Here is a 22,103-nt window from a genome sequence, read left to right as displayed (position 1 = left end):
TGTATTCTCTCTAAAAGATCTATGACTTTTGAAATTAAAAAATTAAAAGGTATAAAAATATGTTGATTGTTGGAACACACTTTCTCATGTTTAACCAGTTTATTTGAAGTGGTTGTGAGAGATGATTTTTTTTCCGATAAGCACTTGTATTAAACGCACAAGGGGTGCAACCCAATACAAAAGAAACGAAACGAAACAAAGCAATCCAAACGGAAGGCTAAAAAGGAAAAAGCTACACACCAATAAACACGCAAGGATTGACAAGCCAATCCTCTATCGAACAAATATCCTTATCTCTAACAAGACAAGAAAACCACTCCCATCCAACATTCTTAATAACCAACACAATCTCGGTGCGATTCCAAACACTATTTTTGAACACCACCTTATTTCTACCCAACCAAATACACCAACAAACTAAAAGCCATAAAAAAGCAATAAAAGAAGATTTAATTGCTCCACCCAAAAAGCGACGAAAATGGTCCACCACCTCGACCCCTAAAACGGATCCGTGAATGCCAATCATGGCCCTTTGAATCTCCTCCATTGTCAAGCCCAACCACGCCAACACCTCTTTCCAAACAAAAAGTGATTGAGCACAACCAAGAAATAAATGATCCAAAGATTCCTCATCTAAACCACACAAAGGGCAAAAAATGTTGATGACACTCCTATCCAATCCGCGCAAACAAAGAGCCTTACGGGTCGGAAGAGCGTTAATCAAAAATCTCCACCCGAATACTTTCACATTGCTAGGAACCCTTGCCTTCCATAAACAATTTAATTCTAAACAACTCGCATCATCCAAAACCACTTCGTAACCTTTCAACGTGTAAAGCCACCAGAAACTATTTTTAACCGAAAAACCATCTACATGCCTCCACCAAACCAATTTATCAACCACCCCCGGACTTGGCGTAACACCCTCCAACATAGATAACAAAAAAGCCCGGTCACAAGCTACATCCGCCTCTAAGAAATCCTCCGCCACCTCCACATTCCACCTCCACACGTTGTTCACCCAAACACCCATATCGGCCACACAAGATAAAGCAGAAGGAGAAGAAGAAGAAGAGGATGAAGATAAAAAATTAGTAAGAAAACACGCACCGTAAAGGAGAGGAAAAAGCACATTGAAAGGTGTAGGACCCAACCAAGCATGCTCCCAAAAATTAATATAATGACCATCCCCTAGTTTCCAAGAGATGCAATCCGAAAACCAAGGAGAGTTGTTAACTTTGAATCCACACACAAACCGGACATCCCTCCACCAAAGCGATGTTTTCGACAAAAACCTATTGGAACTTTCTCCACAAAGAGCTTCCAAACCCCCACCATACCTATACTCCAACAAATTGAACCAAACCGCATCACTATCCGAAATGAATCGCCACCCCCATTTACTTACCAGAGCTAGATTAAACGTCTCATTGTTTCTCACCCCTAACCCACCCTCCTTTTGCGGCCAACAAATCTTCTCCCAAATAACCCAACACATCTTCCGAATTCCTTCCTTACTTCCCCATAAGAAGTCGCGTTGAATTTTGATTATCTCACCAAGAACACACTTCGGGGCTTTATAAAAAGAAAGCACAAAAATATGAATACTATTAAGAACCGCATTAAGTAAAGCCACTTTGCCTCCAAGTGAAAGATGTTTCCGTTGCCATCCACCTAACCTCTTTTTTAGCTTTGAGATTAAAAAAGACCAAAATTGCTTTCGCCGATGATTACCACCAACCGGAATACCTAAGAAAACAAAGGGAAGCTTCCCGATTTGACACCCCAGGAACGACGACGCCACAATGAGAACCTGATCCTCCAAATGCACACCATAAAGCTTACTTTTGTTTAAGTTGATGCATAAGCTCGAACCCACGTAACAAAGCTTTAATACACCATAAATTCTCTTTCGAACCATCACAAATAAGGACCGTATCATCCACAAATTGGAGCATGTCAAAGGAAATATCAGATGACACTTGAAAGCCCTTAAATAAACCATCAGACACCGCATTACGCATCATACCTGCTAGACCTTCTGCAACCAACAAAAAAAGAAACGGAGAAAGAGGATCCCCTTGACGTAACCCTCTCGAAGCCTGAAACTCAACCGTCGGCGAACCGTTCACCAAGATGGATATCGAACTAGAAAAAACTGTTCCTGCCATCCAAAGTAACCACTTAGAACCAAACCCCATTCGCTTCATGACATAATTAAGAAAGTCCCAAGAGACACAATCATACGCCTTTTCGAAATCAACCTTCAAAACAAACACTTTTTATTGTTTCTTTTAGCAAAGTCCAGAACCTCATTTAGAACCAGAACCCCATCAAACAGCTGTCTACCCTCAATAAAAGCCGATTGGGATTTAGAAATCAACTTGCCCATAACCACCTTCAATCTAGCTGCCAATAACTTAGAGATCAACCGATACAAGTAACCAATTAAACAAATTGGCCTAAACTCATCAATCCTTTGCGGACACACCACTTTAGGAATAAAAGCCAAAAACGAAGCCGTAGTCGCTCTAGGGAGAGAACCTCGAATGTAAAACTCCTGAACAAAGCTTAATAACTCATTTTTGACAAAGCTCCAAGTCTTCTTAAAAAAACCCAAAGGGAACCCATCCGGACCCGGACTTTTATCACAATCACTAAGCCAAACAATATTCTTTATTTCCTCCAAAGAAAACAAAACCTCAAGAAGCATACTTTCCTCCTCCGACAATCCTTTAAACCCTACCCCATCTAAAACAGAACGAGAGAAACGAGGCTCGAAAAACCGATTCTTGAAATGGTCAAAAATCTCCTTCTTAATAGTCTCCACCTCCGTTAACAAACCCTCATCCGAATTTAAGCTCACAATATTGTTTCTCCTAAATCTTCCCTTCATGAAAGAATGAAAGTATTTAGAGTTTGCATCTCCAAGTTGAATCCATCGACATCTTGATTTTTGACGTAAAATTCTTTCCCTCATTAACATCGCCTACCACACTTCCTTCGAAGCCATCCTTCTACTAGAGGACACCGAATCGCACCAAACATCCCCACTTCCCACATTAGCCACAAACGAGTCAAGGTCATTAAGAGAACTCACCGCTTTGTCCACATTCAAGTCAAGCATACCAAACACCTCTTTATTCCAAGATATCAATCTAGATTTTAAGATACGAAGCTTCTCTTTAAGAATAAAACCCGGCTTGCCACCTATCTTCAACGCCTTCCACTCCTTCTCCACAAACGGAAGAAACTCATCATGGTCGAATCAACACTTAAACAACTTAAAAGGTTTCGGGCCCCAATCTACAAAATTACCCGCCAACCAAATAGGATAATGATCCGACAATGATCTCTCACCTACCATAACCCCTTTCACTTTCCGTGAGAGCTGTATGTCCCATAGTAAAACCTCTAGTCCTCAGTCCCACCAATGGAGAAATTCCAGTCATGTCTACACATGCATGTTTCTCTCCTACGCACCCGTACATTAGAACATCTCCTAGCCCAAGTGTTGATCTTCCCTCTTGTGGTTGAGTCAAAAATTCATAGGCGATTCTTTCTTCACAAATACCCCGACACACCGAAATATATCCAATAAGACATCCTAACCAAATCTTGTTGGTATACTTTTGAGTTATGTTGCGTTCCTTGGACATTTCTACCCAGATTGTTTGTGGCCGATCCCGACCCTTGTTCAGGCAAAAACATTGTTGCCACAGGTTCAACAAATGTTGATACTGTATTATGCAAATTTTTCATCATAAAAGTTGGCATGCCATACGATTGATCGCGACGATTTTGTGGCATTGTGAATCTAGGCATGTAAGGTGGTCTGAAGTTTCTAATCCTCACTTGTCTTAGGGTCAACGGGTGACCTTGTGTTCGAGCTGGGGATAGAATTGGTCCACTTTGCGCATTCGACGGAATTGTCGTCATACTTGCTGTGAAGGGTAGTGCTTCTAACACATTCGTTGTGACTGTGCCTTCCCCTGTCAAAAAGGGAGGTTGTTCTACATTGTTAGTTGGTGGAATGACCATCCTTCTAACGTATTTCCTTCTAGGTATGAGTTCGTTATTTCTGGCTACCCTACTACTCATCAATCTCATACAATGAAGTTTGAGAGGAAGTTAACTTGTAGAATTTACAAAACTAGACAAAATTTATAAAATTTGCACTAGACACAAAAGGTCCCACTAGGCATGCCAATTTGTTTACCCATGATTTTGGTAAGCAAATGATAGTCCTCTGAATTTAGGTACTTTGGTTACTCGCAAGATCGACTAGATTGATCCTAAAGCATGTGTGTTTAGTGTTTATGTATTCAGGTTTCTAGGCCAAAAAGTAAAGCTCATCTTAAAAGAAAATGGATAAATGACTGTAAAGGTTTGTGTTTAAAAGTAAATGAAAAATGAAGATAAAGTTGGACAAGAAAAGTAAAGGGTTTTCGACGAGAAAGGTAAAGAAATTTTAAATGACTTTGAATGTAAATAACTGCTTTATAACTGAGAAATAATGGTGTTTCAAACGTACATTTTCATAGAGACTCTTTTCTCAATACGCTAGATACTTTGAGTATATTTGAGTATTTGTACAAAGTTGAACACACGAAAAATCTATTTACTAAACTCCTATATGTAACACCCTTCTAAAACCCCGCGGAAAATTAACAAAAATCAGAGTAAAACATGAAAAGGGCATTACAACTCCAACAAAATAAACAATTATTCATGTCATGCCATAAAAGGAACGATAAACCAAAAAAATTATCCAGATAACATGTTAACACAACGGAATATTCTTCACATCTGAATAATTAAACATCTGGAGTCGGAGACTTATAATTCAACCATAAAACAAATAGCCAAAAGTAAGAGTTTATCAAGTAACTCTAATTAACGTCCCCAGTGTTACATGACCAGAGCATGACACAGACCCGACTGACTCAAACGAATTCATTCTACGAGCTAATCCTCACCAAGCACAAAAGCTATTCCTCAATCTGAAAAATAACAACAGTAAGGGTGAGTCTCATTCATATTTAACCAATGTTATAAGATATAGATAATAAAATATCAATCACATATTATTCACCCAATTACAGTTACGATCAGATTCACAACAACACAATTAGTCGCAACAAATACACAATCAACACGTATTATAACATTGGACAATCTTCCATTCATGTTATAATAACACAAGTAGCCTAATGCAATGCAACTATATGCATGTGGTACCAAACATGGGATAACCCATCTCACCGATCCACCACCATAAAGATTCGGCTACTTCTCTCACTAATTCTACACAATGGGAATTAGCTACCGCTGTCCCACCACCATAAGGGATACAGCCCACAACATGATTATGAAATGCATGCATCACATATAGCATGCTAATCATCAGCATTAATCAACTGGATGTCATAATCATCAACCAACACAACAATCAATAGCCAGACACAGTTATGCTATCTTCAACCATAACAAACACATATTTTACACCAACTCAACCACCAGTTACAACCACGACATCATAACAGATAAAACATTCACCAATGTACCTGTACGCATAAACTATCACAACCAAATAAAATTGAGTGTTTTAAAATAAATCGATTCACGACTCAAAACACCATTTTATTGTATAAAGCATTTAATTAGCTTCGTTATGCTCAAAACGGCACCAAAATCTAATTTATGGTTTGAAAGATACTGATTTTAGAAAATAATTAATTTTTCAAAAGTCTTCAGTGGTAACCGGTTACTACCTGACGGAGTAACCAAAAAGTCTATTTGTAACAGCGGTAACCGGTTACTTCAAAACCAGTAACTGGTTACTGCCTCCCACCAGAACCAAAGAACACAGTTTTTAACAGTGGTAACCGGTTACCACAAACCAAGTAACCAGTTACTTCACAATGAATAGGCCATTTTCAGTGACGTAACCTCAAGTAATCGGTTACCACCCCCAGGTAACCGGTTAATTCGTACCAGAAACCCCAAAAACTCCATTTTTATAGCACTGTAGCAACCCGAATCCATACCAGTTCGCACTAGAACGTATATTAACATCAAACAGCAACAACAAACACAAATTGGCACATTTATAACACATTTCAAACGTTCAATTACCACCATACATGATCAATACAAACAATGTTAACCAATTTCCCAAAACCTAACATTCTACATCCTAAACATAACTCAATTGATACAAACAACATGTTCAATCCATCCTATTATCTACCATCCCATAATAGAAGATAAATGGAAAAGTCCCCCTTACCTGAAGGTTGATTCTTCGCTCTTCCTCTCTTCGCACTTCTCCGCTTCTCTGCTCTTTCACGTTCAGACTTCTCTTCCTCTTTTTCTCACAATTCCTTTATTTTGTGAAAAATAAAACAATTCCAATTAGTAATAGGGCCTACCTAATCACAACTTTCTAATCACAACTTAAGCCATTATGTTTAATTCTCACAATTCTCAATAAATCCAAATAATTCCCATAATTCAATTAAATTAAATTAAATTAAATTATGAAAAATAATGGGTGTTACACTATATATACTAATTCGACTACAACGGTCTTCTTTTTCGAAGATGATACGTTTCTATCTTGCGCTTCGCCTCTTGCAAGCCTTCACGCATCCTTCTCAAGGGACATATAAGGCCAAAAATCTAGCCATTGGCTTATTTCAAAAATCGCTTCGTCGAATTTCAAAGTTGAATGACTTAAAATATTTCTAAGTCCTAGACAAAACAATCAGCCTATCAGTGGACTAACTTTTCGCCAAATAACTTTGTAGAAAAGACCTTCATATTCGTCGAAGTCATCTTTCTTCATAGAAATAAATCCTTTGTCGCATGAAATATCTTCTTTTTAGAGCGTCGAATTTGCAGCTAACAGTTAGGCACCTCTAGTAGTCGATTGATGAGGGCAAAAACAGAAGATTTTAATATAGAGTCGTTACCGATCATTAAGAGCCTGTCATAGTCGATTAGGTATATAATCTAATAAATTAGACAATTTAAAAAAAGTTTTCCTAATCAAGCAGACAGACCCCTAATCAACTGGTTAGGTCCCAAAACATTTTTTTGGTGATTTTAGATAAAAAAATGAGAGGCTTATCAATTTTTTAATGTGTGTTATTCAGTCATAATACTTTCAGAAATATCCTTGTGTCTTTACAAGACACTGATCATTCAGACATACATGATTAGACGAACTTTCACACTTCCTCTCTTTTACACTCTAAAGCTTCAAGTCTTTGCATCATTAACTTTGACTTTAGCACTACACAAGAACCTTAAATCTTGTTATTGAGGCTTAAGATAAATCCATGTTTATTACCATCATCTTGAATCTTATTATGATACGCCTTGAGATAAGTCTTCATAATAAACTCCATCATCAGGCAAGCTACTTGATCAAAGATCTTTGCTGACTTCACCAAACGCCGACCGTTTGACATAACGTGTTGTCTTCACAGATAAGCACATATAACTTGATCTCCAAGCACAACAATGATACTCATGCTTCATCTTGATTAAGCACCATTATGTTAGTAACATACCAAACACCATCACTTTGTCAAGCATCATCATATGAGTAAACACATTAAGCAGCATTACCTCAGTAACATACCAAGCACCATCACTTGAGCAATAACTTGTCAAGGACCATTACTTGAGCAAACACATCAAGCACCATCACTTGAGCAACATACCTAGCACCATCACTTGATAAATAACTTGTCAATCATCACCACTTGTGCAAACACATCAAGCACCATCACTTGATAAAGAATGATATCCTTGAGCATTAAGACTGATGAAGACTCCTCTTAAGACTGTTGTCAACATCAAAATCAAGTCAACATGTTGTAGTCTTCATATTTGCAAGCACATCGGTTCACAACTTCAAGTGCGATGATGATATTTCTCCAGTGACTAGAAAAGGTACCTGGAAAATATTTAGTACTTCAACACATAAGTAAGTATGAAATTGATGTAAAATTTTGCATGTATGGGTTAGATCGTACTTGAGTGTGACTCAAAGTCACACTTATATCGGAGGGGTGGTTACAATTATCTCTCATTTATTAAGTGTTCAATGAAGATAGTCGTTTGATGCATATCAACCGTTCCAATGAAAAGAAAAATATGCTCATTTGCAATGTCTTGGTGTATGGAACGAAAAATGACTCATGTATGTTAGTGAGCAACACATCTTGATTGAATTAGACCTAATGACTTGGATTGGTCGTTATGAGCAATTGTCCAGTCTTAAACAACACCAATTAATTAATTTCTTTTTTTATAAAGCAAAACAACTTGTTGGAAAATACATCCTATAATACAAAGTTGGAAAATACAAAATTTTCTTCTTGGCAAAGAGAAACAACTCAATATATTTTATCGTTATCGTAAAAATCATTTGTCGTTATTTCTTCTTAGCAAAGTATAACAATCGTGTTTGCTACTTTGTTAAATAAATACAAATAAAGCACCTCACATTATCTTAATTATTATGAATTGTGATCAACATGTTATAATATAATATGTTCCATCTCTATTCAAATGTTTCATATCCATTAAACAGTTTGAAATTTCAACCATTTAAGTGATAAATCTAATTTAAAAATATTAAATGAACTACCATGTCTAATAGTGGCCGGTGGTGTTATAGCGTTTAGAGTTTAATTTCGTAGGTCCTCACTCTATTGTATTAGAGCTGCAATCTGTCATCACCTTCGTTTCTCTTCTCATTTTTTATTCTAGAACAAATTATAATTCAAAAATAATTTATGTAAATAAAAATTTACAACTAATTTTGAAAACAATATCAATTTTTTGATAATAGAAGTTAGTAATAAATTTTTTTAAAAATAATAAATACACATAAAACATTTTTTTTAAAAGAGATTAAAGGTAGTGCACTGACAGTGTAAAAAAGTTTCACACTGTCATCCAATAGAAACAAATCATTTTGCCATGTCATATAAACTTTTTAAAAATTACAGTCTGATTTATCCTGATCCATGGTGGTGATTGATTGATAGTGTAAAATATTTTTACACTGTCAGTGCATCATTTTCTCTTTTTAAAATATTATCCTTATCCGAATAAAAAATGTAAAAGAACATTTTTCAAAAAGTTTCTTTTTTAATAAAAAAATGTAATATTTAAAAAAAATATTTAAAAAACAATTTTTATTTATTTTTTTCAAAAAAACTAAAATTATTGTGTTTTCTGAAAACGAAAAAAATTCTCTAAAAGTATTAAATTTTAAAATTTTAAAAAAATTCTTAAAAAAGTATTGGTTGCAAGAGAGTTGAACGTACAAAAATGATTTATATATTCAAATTAATAATAAATTGATTTATGAATACAAATGGACTCTTAATAATTTTTTAGCCGGATTAAAATTGTTTTAAAAATTAATATTTTTATATTGAAGTAGTTATTTAAAACCTAATCAAAATATTATTCTGATTTGATTCCCCTATGAATCCAGTTTCTTGAAATAGATTAAGAATTTATGTTTAAAAGAAAAAAATTGTGAGATTGGACAACCGTCAACTTTGATCAATATTCTTGTTTTTTCTGTCTGATCGTTAAAGTTTAATAAATATTTAATAGAAGAAGAAAGGGTTATACAAGACAAATAGATAGAATTAGATTCCATAGTATGTGTCAAATGTGATATCTCTATAGTTTTAGAAGAAAAATATAAAATTATTTGAGTGAATGATATCATATGCATTTATTATATAAATGATTGTGAGAAAAATAAATAACAATTGAAATAATTGTGAAGGCCAATTGACATAGAATTAACGTGATACATTATTTAAAGCTGCCACGAGCTTATTGGTAATAAAGAAATATTCAAATTGATCATATAGAAGATTTTGAAAGATATCAGAATAATTGTGAAGGCATATATGGAAATAGAAGAAGGTTCAGAGACCGGAAAGTGGGAATGGGAAAAAACAAGAAGAACATTAATGGTGGAGCTGAAGAAGATGAGTAGTATAGCAGCACCAATGGTGGCCACTACTGTGCTGCAATATCTTCTGCAAGTAGTATCAGTGATGATGGTTGGACATGTTAATCAGCTCTCTCTTTCAAGTGTTGCCATTGCTACATCCCTCACCAATGTTTCTGGTTTTAGTATTCTGGTAAGTTCTTATTTTGACCAATAATGTTATCATTATTGGCTTTGTCTTTGAATTTGAATATTAAGTATGAATTTGTCAAAATTAGTTTGATGCATGGAACTGTAACTATGTAAAATTTTATTATGAATACAAAAATGTTTTTATTTTCTGAAAAAACCATCTCTTAATCAATGTGGAAGATTTTCACTGTTTTTTATTTATTATCTCAATCTCTCCTCTAAATTCATTTTTTTAACTCTCAAATAAAGTTTAACTTGGATTGAAATGGAGTGGAGAAAATAATTTTTTAAAAACATATAAGGAATGAGAGAAATATATCATTTTATTTTGAAGATTATTTTTTATCATTAAAATATTTTTAATTTTAAAATTATGATATTGATGTGTGTTTTAAATTGGATTTTTGGTTAATCTAAGGAATAAGGAAATTATACATTTGTCATATTTTCATTGAAAAATAGTAAAAACCACACCTATTAAATTGTATCTAAGTTTTCTCTATATAAGTATTACATCACAACCTGGTACACACAATTCTAATTCTAAAAATCTTATATTTCAAGTCATTAATGACTTGATCGTTAAAGTGTTTAAAGGTACACCCCATCTATCAATAGATAATGTGACTAGGCACCACCATCACCTAATAGTACAACCACATCATTGCGAACCTTAGTTCTATATTGGCTCTGTCTATGGGAACAAATAATCATTCTCGTTTTTCTGTTCACAATCACAACGAGTCAGGGTGATACTATTTCAAATCAAACTACTTTCCCTAGATTTTCTAAAATGGGAGACTTCAAAGACTCGCCCTCATCAAAAGAACCTCTTTATTTGCCAACATCTCAAACCAATTATCTTTTCTCCAAGACTTAAGCTCAATGAAACTTCAATCCATCAAATTGTGCTCCAAGGAAATCCTAGAATCTATAAACAACCAAAAGATATTTGTTAGAAACTAGCAACCTCCATTGGAGGAAAGAAGAAAGAGACGAGAGAGGTTGAAGATGAAGCAAAATCTCAATATTATTCTTCTTAAGGAAATATGAACTAAGGAGTTCAATATATATACACAACCATGACAATGTAACTAACTAGTGTAACTAACTAATCCTAACAGAAAAACTGAAAATAGAAAAGTAGTTACAAGTAGTTACAAATAGTTCAAATGGATGGTATATTTTCACAGCCTCCCTCAAGCTTAAGCATGATATATATTGATCATGCCAAGCTTGGATATGAATGACTGAAACTTGGACAGTTGTAAAGGCTTTGTGAGGAAGTCTGCCAACTGCTCCTTTGAGGCAATAGGAAGAAGCCTCATCATGCCTTGTTGAATCTTCTCCCTTACAAAATGACAATCAATTTCTATGTGTTTTGTTCTCTCATGGAAAACAGGATTGGATGCAATATGAATTGCACTTTGGTTGTCACAGTACAACACAGGTGGCTTGACACATGTTATCCGCAAATCTCTCAAAACATACATCAACCATACCAGCTCACATGTTGCAGTCCCAAGTGCCCGATACGCAGCTTCTAAGGAACTTCTGGAAATAGTTTGCTGCTTCTTAGCTTTCCATGATACAAAAGAGGAACCTAAAAAGAAACAATAACCAGTGGTTGACCTTCTAGTGTCTATGCAGCCAGCCCAATCTGCATCTGTGTACCCCAGCACTTGTAAGTTTGATGATCTTGGAAAGAACAATCCATGTCCAGGGCTCATCTTCAAGTATCTTACACTTCTGCAGGCAGATTTATAATGAGTCTGAGTGGGTTTATGAAGGAACTGACTCAACTGTTGTGTGGCTAAAGTAATATTAGGTCTGGTATTGTTTAGATAGATTAATCTACCTATCAATCGTCTGTATGTAGTGATATCTTCCAAAAGAGCATTGCTATCATGATGCAGCTTCAATGATGGATCAAGTGGAGTGGTGGCAGGTTTTGCTGCTAAGTGACCTGAGTCTTTGAGTAAGTCCAAACAATACTTCCTCTGAGAAATGGTGATTCCCTCCTTTGACTGAGCAACCTCTAAACCAAGAAAATATTTCAAAGTTCCTAGGTCTATGATTTTGAACTTACTATCGAGAATGCTCTTGATTCGATCAAACTCTATGAGAGATGTGCCTGCCAATATAATGTCATCAACATACACTAATAAAATTGTGAAATTAGTTTTGTGTGAGAGAGTAAACATGGAATAATCTGCAGTGGATTGAGTGTACCCAAGCTGTAGTAACAAGGAAGTAAGTTTCTCATACCACTGGCGACTTGCCTGCCTCAAACCATACAAGCTCTTCAGCAACTTACAAACTTGGTTTGGTTTGGAACATGAAACACCTTGTGGTACAATCATATACACATCCTTATTTAGATCACCATGTAAGAAAGCGTTGTTCACATCGAGCTGGTGTAGATGCCAATGAATAATAGAAGCTATGGCCAAGAGCACTCTTACTGTGGAGAGTTTTGCAACAGGTGAGAAAGTGTCAAAAAAATCCAAGCCTTCCACTTGATTATAGCCTTTAGCAACCAACATTGCTTTATATCTCTCAATAGATCCATCTGCTCTATGTTTTACTTTGTAAACCCACCTGCGACCTATAGGTTTGACAAGAGGTGGAAGGTCCACCATGATCCAAGTGCCATTATGTGCAAGAGCATCCAATTCAACTTGCATAGCCTGTTTCCAATTTTCATTCTTACAAGCCTCCTCATAATTGTTGGGCTCAGAATCATGAGTAATAGCAAGACTAAAGGACTTGTGATTTGAAGACAAGAAATCAAAAGAATGAAAAAAGGAAATAGGATGGGATATACCTGAAGTGAGTGATGCAGCCAAAGGATTTGATGAATTGCACACATAATCTTTGAGGTGGGAAGGTGTGTGTTTGACTCTATTTGGTCTGGTGGATGGCACATTGTTATGGATGTCTGGTGTGGCTGGTGTGTCATCTGATGAAGGCTCAGCTGGTTGCGGGGAAGTATCATCAGAAATGTTTGTGACACTATCAGTAGGTAATGGAGTGATGTTTTCAAAAGATGGAATATCAGTGGGTGGCTCAAGGCTGATATTCTCTTGGGTATGATACTGCCAGTTTGGTTTAAGTGGAAAGATATGGTCATGATATATCACATGTCTAGATATAAAGGTCTCATGTGTGTTAATGTCAAGCAACATAGCACCTTTTACATCTGGCTTGTAACCCAAGAAAACACATTTTCTTGCCCTATGATCAAGTTTGGCACGATGTGCCTGCAGAGTAGATGCATAGGCTAGAGTACCAAAAACTTTCAAATTTGCTAAATCAGGATCTCTGTCAAACATACACTGATAGGGTGATTTATTTTTTAAAACTCTAGTTGGTACACGGTTCATGATAAAAACAGCATGGTTAACAGCAAATGACCAAAACTTTTTGGGCAAATTAGCTTGAAATAGAAGGGCACGAGCTATGTTCAAAATGTCTTGGTGTTTTCTCTCAACTCTACCATTTTGTTGAGGAGTTTCAACACAACTTGTTTGGTGGATAATGCCCTTAGAGCTATAGAAAGTGGACATGGCAAATTCTGGCCCATTGTCACTTCTAATGCATTTGACATTAAGGTGATATTGAGTTTCAATCATCTTGATAAAGTTTATGACATTTTGCCTGGTCTCTGCCTTAGATTTCATCAAAATGACCCATGTATATCTGCTAAAGTCATCTACAACAGTTAAAAAATATGAGTGGCCATTGTGTGACTTGGTGGACAAAGGACCCCAAACATCAAAATGTACTAAAGCAAAAAGATGAGAAGCATGATTGAAACTATTATTAAAGGGAAATTTTTTGTGTTTAGCATAGTGACAAACATCACATATGGCATTTTTGTCTACATCAATAAAATGAAAAGAAGAATGAAGCTTTTCTAATCTAGTAGAGGACAAGTGTCCAAGTCTAAAATGCCACAATGCACTACTGGGAATGCTAACAGATACACTGTTCAAACTAGAAGAAATGGCAGGTTTGGATGGCAGGATTAAGTGATACAATCCATCAATCTTTTCAGCTGAACCAATCATCTTCAGAGAGGAAGTTTCCTGAATAAAATAGTCAGAAGCATGAAAAGTAACATTATACTTGTTAGTTTGACAAAGTTTGGGTACAGAAATTAGGTTGACAGAAAATTCAAGAATATATAATACATCAGGAATATGGAAAGAATCAGAGAATTTCACAATGCCAAGGAATCTGGCCAAAGCAAAATGACCATTTGGTAGCTTAAGATGTATAGGATTTATGGGAGTGATACTGTGGAACCAAACTCGATTGGAACAAATGTGGTCACTGGCTCCTGAGTCTATTATCCAAGAATGGACTGTAGAGCATTTATAAACTGAAATTTGTTGGTCACTATGAGTGTTTACAGATGTGTTACCTGTAGCTGCAAATGAGCAAACTTGATTGGAAGCAACAGCCGATGAACTTTGTTGAATATTGGATTGTTGAAGGAGATTCACATGTGTGGCATATTGCTCTTGAGTGATGGGGAGCTGCCCATTTTGGTCATGTGGAACTGAAGCATGATCACCATTGTCAGCTGGTTCTTCAGTTGTGCTAGCATTATTAGCAGTTGAGCCTTTGCCAAAATGAGGTGGAAAGCCATGCTTCCTATAACAAACTTCAACTGTGTGACCAGTTCTACCACAATGTGTGCAAATCTTTGATTTTGAAGTATTGGATGTTGTACCAGAAGTGCCTCCTTTAGTATTGTACTTCTTATAACCTACAACATTAATCAAAGCTTGAGAATCCTCTGAAGTAGCAAAATTGCCTTGGCGTTCGTGTTGAAGCACCATGGAAAAAATCTTGTTCATGGGAGGGAGAGGATCCATGAGTAAGATCCGTGACTTAACAACTACAAAATTCTCATTCAAGCCGGTAAGAAATCGTATAACATACAACAAATTGTGATGAGTGCGAGCATTTCTCATGGCAGCACAAGAGCATCGAACACGACAAGTACAGTGTGGTAAAGGCATGTAGATTTCCAATTCTTCCCAGAGAATTTTCAACTCAGAATAGAATTCTGTTACAGGTTTAATGTCTTGCTTTAAAGAATAAATTTCTTGATGGAGTTCAGAAATACGAACCAAATCTCCTTGTGAAAAGCGTTCTTTCAAATCGTTCCAAACATCCAACTCATTCTCCATGTAGATGATGGATTGAGCTATCGATTCAGAGACGGAATTGATGATCCATGAAATGATCAACATGTTGCAGCGGTTCCATGCACGGGTGGAAGGATCGAACGAGTCTTCAGGAATGGGAATTGAACCGTCGATGAATTCAAGTTTCATCTTGGCACCAAGAGCACGACGCATTGATCGCGCCCAAGAATGGTAGTTAGCTCCGGTGAGAGGTGGCGTAACCTTGACAATCGCCGGACCATCACTAGGGTGGACAAAAAAAAGGACTTGTAGGATCAAGCTGAGGATCAATAGGAAGGTTGTTACGTAATGGTGGAGCCATGGACAGAGAAGAAAGAATGGAGAAAAAGGTGATTGAGAAAAAAAATCACGCAAGAAAAGATTGAAGAAAGGATCGGAAAGGCTCTGATACCATGTTAGAAACTAGCAACCTCCATTGGAGGAAAGAAGAAAGAGATGAGAGAGGTTGAAGATGAAGCAAAATCTCAATATTATTCTGCTTAAGGAAATATGAACCAAGGAGTTCAATATATGTACACAACCATGACAATGTAACTAACTAGTGTAACTAACTAATCCTAACAGAAAAACTGAAAATAGAAAAGTAGTTACAAGTAGTTACAAATAGTTCAAATGGATGGTATATTTTCACAATATTTATCTCATAATGTGAATCCCCCATCGTCGCACGTATCAAGGAGAAGAAGAAAGGCGCATTCTTCAACCTCTTATAACTCTTTCATACGTTAACTCTCAGTATCTTCAACACACTTCATTCTTAGGTTCATCGTTTTGAAATAAAATTATTTGTTGATGTTGACGTTGGATAAACGAAATCATACACCGCTAAGAGTTCGAGTTAAAGAAAAAATACAATCTAAAAATATCAAAGTTCAATTCGACTCAAGATCTTCATCATTCCAAAGAGCGCCATCGACTTTATCATTGTTCCATGTTCTTAATATTGTAAAATATTTATGTTATTTTAATATATGAGTTTTCATTAACCAATTTAAGAATCGAATAATTGAGTTTGATTTTATTCGTCGTGCATTTGATTCTTATCATGCTTGTAGTATGAGTTCGTCCCACATTAGTACTCAAAAAGGGTTTACTTGTGGCAATGGGCTTCTAGATTCATATATTGCAAGTAAGTTAACAACCTGTGAGCCACCAAATTCATCATTTTAGTTTTTTTTTTGACAGAAATTCATCATTTTAGTTAACTCTGGATAATTGGATGTGAAATACCTCAAAGCTTTCCTTTGATAGTAGCATGCCAACCCTTAGAGAACCAACCATATGAATTTTTATTGACTTTTAGCTATTAATAAATTTATTAAATATTTTAAACTAGGATAATTTCAGACATTAATTTTCATTTCTTAACATGGTATGCCTACATATGAGAATGTCAAGAAGTATACTTTTAGGGTAATTTTGCTTCATATGTTTGATAATGATTTATGACAACAAAAGTTGTTCTACGTTCTAAGATAAAGAATATAAACTCTACTGAGATATACATTGAATTTTTTAGACATCTCCTTAGAGTTTAAATTTGACAAATTTGAAATCATCTCCTTGCACCCCCACCGTGGGGCCCACAAATAACGCTAAGCCAAGCCGTCTGAACTAGGGGTGGGAATAGGCCAGGCCGGCCTACAGGGGCCTACGGCCCAGCCTACATAGGCCTAGGCCAGGCCAGGCCTATTTAATAAAGAGGCCAGGCTTAGGCTTTTTTAAAAGCCTATTTTATTAAATAGGCCAGGCTTAGGCTATTAAAAAAGCCTATGAAGTCTTATAGGCCGGCCTATATTTTCATATATATATTAGAGATATGTTAAATAAGTTGATTCATGTATGCATATATATTAGAAAAAAAGCTAAATAGGCTACCCTATATATATATATATATATATATATATATATATATATATATATATATATATATATATATATATATATATATATATATATATATAACAAATGCTAAATAGGTTCACTTATATATGTATATATAGGCCGACCTACAAGACTTCTTAAGTTATATAGATTAATTGAAAACTTTAATGAAATACAGGCTTTTTAAATAGGCTTTCAGGCCAGGCCAGGCTTTTAAAAAAGCCAGGCCAGGCCAAAAAACTGAGCCTATGATAGGCCTTAGGCCAGGCTCAGGCCTTTTAAGTTTATCGTAGGCCAGACTCAGGCCTTCTAAAGCCTAGCCTAGCCTAGCCTATTTCCACCCCTAGTCTGAACCCAATGCCACACACTGTTCAGAAACTAGGAGGTGATGGAGAGGACGTCGAACATATCTATGGACACTGATGTCGAGAGCCAATTGGCTATGCTAGTATCCTAAAACCAGATTCCCGATCATTTCCAATGTTGGTATGTGATTTATGTTCTAGACTTGATACTAATGCATTGGTTATTTTGGAACCTAGGATAAGTGCCAATACAACTTATAGGGTTCTAAATATATTGGGGTTTGATCATCATGTTTGGGTAGAGCTCTCTTGTGTCTATGGTTTGATCATCATGTTTGGGTCTGTCTTGGTGTGGGATGATGTGGTGAGAATGATACATTTAACGACCATACAATTTGACTTAGGGAGGATGAATGGCTTCCTTCGGGGGGTAATTTTGAAAGACATAATGAACCAAAGTATTGATCACTTACCTGTGCCCTGCTCAAATCACAACGAAACAATCCTTCATCTGTTGATGAATTGTGCTACAATCAAACTAATTTTGGGCCCAATTTGCTTGATGAGCCATGCAGTTGGATCCAGAATTATGTGAAACCGTCAAATGCCATAGGTGCTCATAGTACACATGCCACTTTCGGTGTTACTGCCTGGTGCATTTGGATTCAGAGAAACCATCAAAAATTTTCGAATGGAAATTTTGACACTATGGCCGTAAGTTCGCAAGTGTGTGGCCTATGTCTGATATGAAGTTGCCTGAAACAACCTATCCCCATATGCAGAAAACCTATGCTTTGAAATTGGGTAGGCTGGAAGTTCCTACGACGAAATTGGGTTAGTTGTAATACAATCCGGGTGGTAATTGCTTATGATCACAGATCCACTTGCAGAGGGAATTCAAAGACCTAATTGGAGCTTGGCTTGGCAGATTTTCTCACAAATTATACACTTCTTCTGTGCTTATGGCAAAGCATTGGGGTATTCTATCCGCTTTTCAACTAGCAAGGGGCGCACAGAACAAAGGGTTTAGGGTAGTTGACATGGAATCCAACTCAGTTTTCAGTGGATCTTATTAGGAACGGGTGTTCACATCAACACTCGTGTGCGCCTATTGTCTCCCTCCTCAGCAACCTTAAGATGAAGGATTGACCGGTGTCTCTTAATCATAATTATAGACAAACAAACCAGGTTGCTGGCATGAAATATTTGATTCGATCAATATAGTGTGAAAAATAATAATTTGATTTCATTGAGATGACCTACTCATCTTGATTTATTATTTCTTGTTACAAAATAATGAGATTAAGAAAAATCTGTTTACATCATAGAATACAAAGAAATTTCATGCTAAATTCCAAGACAAAATATATGCAGATTCCCAAAACTAATGGGGAGAGAAGTTAGTTGTTAGACCAAAATATGGAGACTTCAAAGTGCATGACTTATTCAGTTATTTTTATGTCTATATTATTGCAGTCAGGGATGGCTGGAGGAGTGGAAACTTTGTGTGGTCAAGCTTTTGGAGCAGGCCAATTTGAAAATTTGGGAATATATACATACACAGCAGTACTATCCCTAGCTATGGTCTGTGCGCCAATTACCATTGTATGGATTTTTTTGGATAAAATCTTAATTCACATAGGCCAAGATGCCGCAATCTCAATTGAAGCTCGTACATATGCTCTTTGGCTAATACCAGCGCTATTTGGCTCAGCAATACTCAAACCCCTAACACGTTTTTTCCAGACGCAAAGTATCATTTCTCCTATGATTATAAGCTCCTTAATAGTTTTGTGCTTCCACGGAATAACCTCTTGGGTCTTAGTATTTAAATTGGCGTTGGGATCAGTTGGTACGGCGATTGCCTTCAGCTTAGGAACTTGGTTGAATGTGGTAATACTTTTGTGCTTCGTGAAGTTTTCTTCTGCTTGTGAGAAAACACGCGTGCCATTTTCCAAGAAAGCTTTCCTTGGATTTAGAGAATTCTTTGGACTTGCTGTTCCTTCCGCTGCTATGGTTTGGTAACTATGTCTTCTTTCTCTCTTTTTCAGCAGAACCATTCATGATATAGCCAAGATGGTTACTTGTTTTACCACATTTATATACATCTGTCATCGACAATTGTTCGTCTTCTTTCAGTCTCAAATGGTGGGCATGTGAGGTTTTTGTTTTGCTAGCTGGACTATTTCCTAATCCGAAGTTGGAGACATCAGTTCTCTCTATATGGTAACATATTTTGATTTCATGATATGGTTACTCAAGTTTTTATTTTCTATATGATTACATCGAGCAATATAATATATTTTACAACAAACCAAAACCACCAATCTCTAACTTTCTTATGGCTCTATGATCAGCTTGACTATCTCTACACTGCACTTCACCATATCGTATGGACTTGGGTCTGCTACTAGGTTTGTTTCTCTCTTCACCAATACCAACATGTAAACATACTAAAATTGAAAGTGACTCGTTTTTTTAATTTGACAGCACGCGAGTTTCAAATGAATTAGGAGCAGGAAATCCAAAAGCAGTCCGTTTTTCTGTTTGTACGGCTATGATCCTTGCAGTTACAGAAGCTCTTATTGTCATCTCAATCCTGTTTGGCTGCAGATATGTCTTTGGTTATGCCTATACCCATGACAGTGCAATTGTTCATTATGTGTCTGCTATGACCCCTCTTCTTTGTGCATCAATATTTACAGATAGCTTGCAAGCTGTTCTTTCAGGTTAACAACTCTTACACTCTTTATGCTATTATTCAAGCATGTGTACAAGTTTTGATGTTCTAAAAATGAATGATTTATCATTGACTAATTCGATACTCTATTAACATCAATCACCATTAACATAAGTAATATACATTTGAACGCTGTAAAATTTATTTACATTTGGTTGCGTAAACTACAAGCCTTATACTCTTGTTTCCAACCTGCTATGAACTTGCGAACATATGATCAATCCTCTTCTTTTATAATCAGGGGTTGCTAAAGGAAGTGGGTGGCAACGTGTTGGAGCTTTTGTGAATCTTGGAGCGTTTTATTTAGTAGGAATTCCTGTAGGTGTAGTACTAGGCTTTGTTGTACATTTAAAAGCGAAGGGCCTTTGGATAGGAATAGTCGGTGGCTCCATCGTGCAAACGATTTTCCTTTCCATTATTACTGCTCGTACAGATTGGAAAAAACAGGTCCACATGTTATAAACTTGATATATCAGTATTCAGTAAATATTTTCTCTGTTACAGCTATATGAATATATATGTTTATGCATTAACATACAATATATTTGCATTTTTTGCAGGCAACAATGGCAAGGGAGAGAGCATTTGATGCTCCTTCTTAGGATGCATGTGTAGACAGAACATCTGCAAATAAAATCTTGAAGCATTGTTATATAAGTGATCTCTCAATATATATGTAAAGAAAAGATAAAGACATGAAAAAAAAAAAAAAAAAGGGACCTTTCATTATAGATGAAAACTTGAGTTGAGACAGAAAAAAGCAATATAGATGTAACTATGCAAAACTAGTTAATTTGTCATGTTAATTAAAATGATTAATGCATGAGAAGGGTGATGGTGACAAGAAGAATAGAGAGCACAAAGGAATGAGATGCTATTGCCTTCCATGCATTTCACCATCTGTGCTCTCTATCTTCTGTCAACAGCATCATCAATGCCTCCACCTCTCATGGTAATTGATTTATATAAAATGAGAAAACACCAAATAAAAATATATGACAATATTAAAAACACCACATTTAAGAATTGATGAAAGCTTGAAATTGAAAAGGGAATAGGTAGGTAGATCAAAAAGGATGTTTCATTTCCTTAGCATTTGTATTGAAGCTAGAGAAAGAACCTTAGAGCTAGCTGTTGATATTGAAATATGTCTCATACACGTCTCTATTTATAGGGAAAACTATACAAGTATATGCTTTTATTATTACCTTTATCCACTATTATTATAATAATGTGAAAAATAAATCATTGACCATTTAACTGTTCTGGTGTCACACATTCCATTTTTTAGTGTAACTATGAGTTGTTCTTATTCATCTTTACCCATTAGCATAGAAACTTGGATTAAATCTCTCAACGTGAATATTTGAGGAGTTATTTTAAAAATGATTGTAATAGTTTTTTTTTTCATATACGAAGTGTCTACAAATTATTATTTACAATTTAATATTTATAACATTATTCTTCAATTTCAAATGAATATCAAATTTCAAATTTAAGTTAGTTAAATTAGTTTTTTAATAAATCTTTCGTTTACACTTCTCTCAAGCGATACTCATACAAAATATATGTTGTAGTTATCAATTTACTAGACAATTTTTTTTTAATGAATGTCTGTCAATTTCAATGTGTTTTTGATCTGTCATATTGTTGAATATGATTATGTCCAATACTAATGATTGATTTATTATCACCAAAAAATTTTATAAGACATTCACAATGTATCTTCAAATCTTCAAGCATTTGTTTTTATCAATAATAGT

At 35.7% G+C, this 22,103-nt stretch overlaps 2 protein-coding genes across 2 annotated transcripts; one reads left to right on the top strand and one right to left on the bottom strand.

The window, feature by feature from the left end:
• Window positions 1–232: 232 nt before the first annotated feature.
• Window positions 233–4,041, bottom strand: LOC131614557 (uncharacterized). Its single transcript, XM_058886127.1, has 5 exons — window positions 3,613–4,041; window positions 2,999–3,232; window positions 2,312–2,890; window positions 1,935–2,204; window positions 233–1,813 (listed from the first exon to the last, which is right to left on the bottom strand). The coding sequence occupies exons 1-5, from the start codon at window positions 4,039–4,041 to the stop codon at window positions 233–235; spliced, it is 3,093 nt and encodes a 1,030-aa protein (XP_058742110.1).
• Window positions 4,042–9,877: 5,836 nt separating this feature from the next.
• LOC131612239 (protein DETOXIFICATION 14-like) lies at window positions 9,878–21,047 on the top strand. The gene is made up of 7 exons (XM_058884047.1): window positions 9,878–10,190; window positions 19,077–19,621; window positions 19,740–19,826; window positions 19,958–20,014; window positions 20,091–20,329; window positions 20,582–20,787; window positions 20,901–21,047. The coding sequence occupies exons 1-7, from the start codon at window positions 9,954–9,956 to the stop codon at window positions 20,940–20,942; spliced, it is 1,413 nt and encodes a 470-aa protein (XP_058740030.1). The 5' UTR covers window positions 9,878–9,953; the 3' UTR covers window positions 20,943–21,047.
• The last annotated feature ends 1,056 nt before the right edge of the window (window positions 21,048–22,103 follow it).

The sequence above is a fragment of the Vicia villosa genome, linkage group LG6 (assembly GCF_029867415.1).
Source record: "Vicia villosa cultivar HV-30 ecotype Madison, WI linkage group LG6, Vvil1.0, whole genome shotgun sequence".
Lineage (NCBI taxonomy): Eukaryota > Viridiplantae > Streptophyta > Magnoliopsida > Fabales > Fabaceae > Vicia > Vicia villosa.
Note: the sequence above shows the minus strand (reverse complement) of the source record. Positions and strands in the feature narration are given on the sequence as shown.

Bases quoted from the DNA above. Each gene is read 5' to 3' on its own strand.
- LOC131614557 (XM_058886127.1), bottom strand. From the start codon at position 4,041: ATGGTCATTCCACCAACTAACAATGTAGAACAACCTCCCTTTTTGACA. The intron at 2,891-2,998 runs GTGTGGTAGGCG...TCTTTCATGAAG, and splicing joins GAAGGATGGCTTCGAAGGAA to GGAAGATTTAGGAGAAACAA. The intron at 1,814-1,934 runs GTCCTTATTTGT...TTGGAGGATCAG, and splicing joins TCCAATTTGTGGATGATACG to GTTCTCATTGTGGCGTCGTC.
- LOC131612239 (XM_058884047.1), top strand. From the start codon at position 9,954: ATGGAAATAGAAGAAGGTTCAGAGACCGGAAAGTGGGAATGGGAAAAA. The intron at 19,622-19,739 runs GTAACTATGTCT...GTCTTCTTTCAG, and splicing joins CCTTCCGCTGCTATGGTTTG to TCTCAAATGGTGGGCATGTG. The intron at 20,015-20,090 runs GTTTGTTTCTCT...TTAATTTGACAG, and splicing joins GGACTTGGGTCTGCTACTAG to CACGCGAGTTTCAAATGAAT.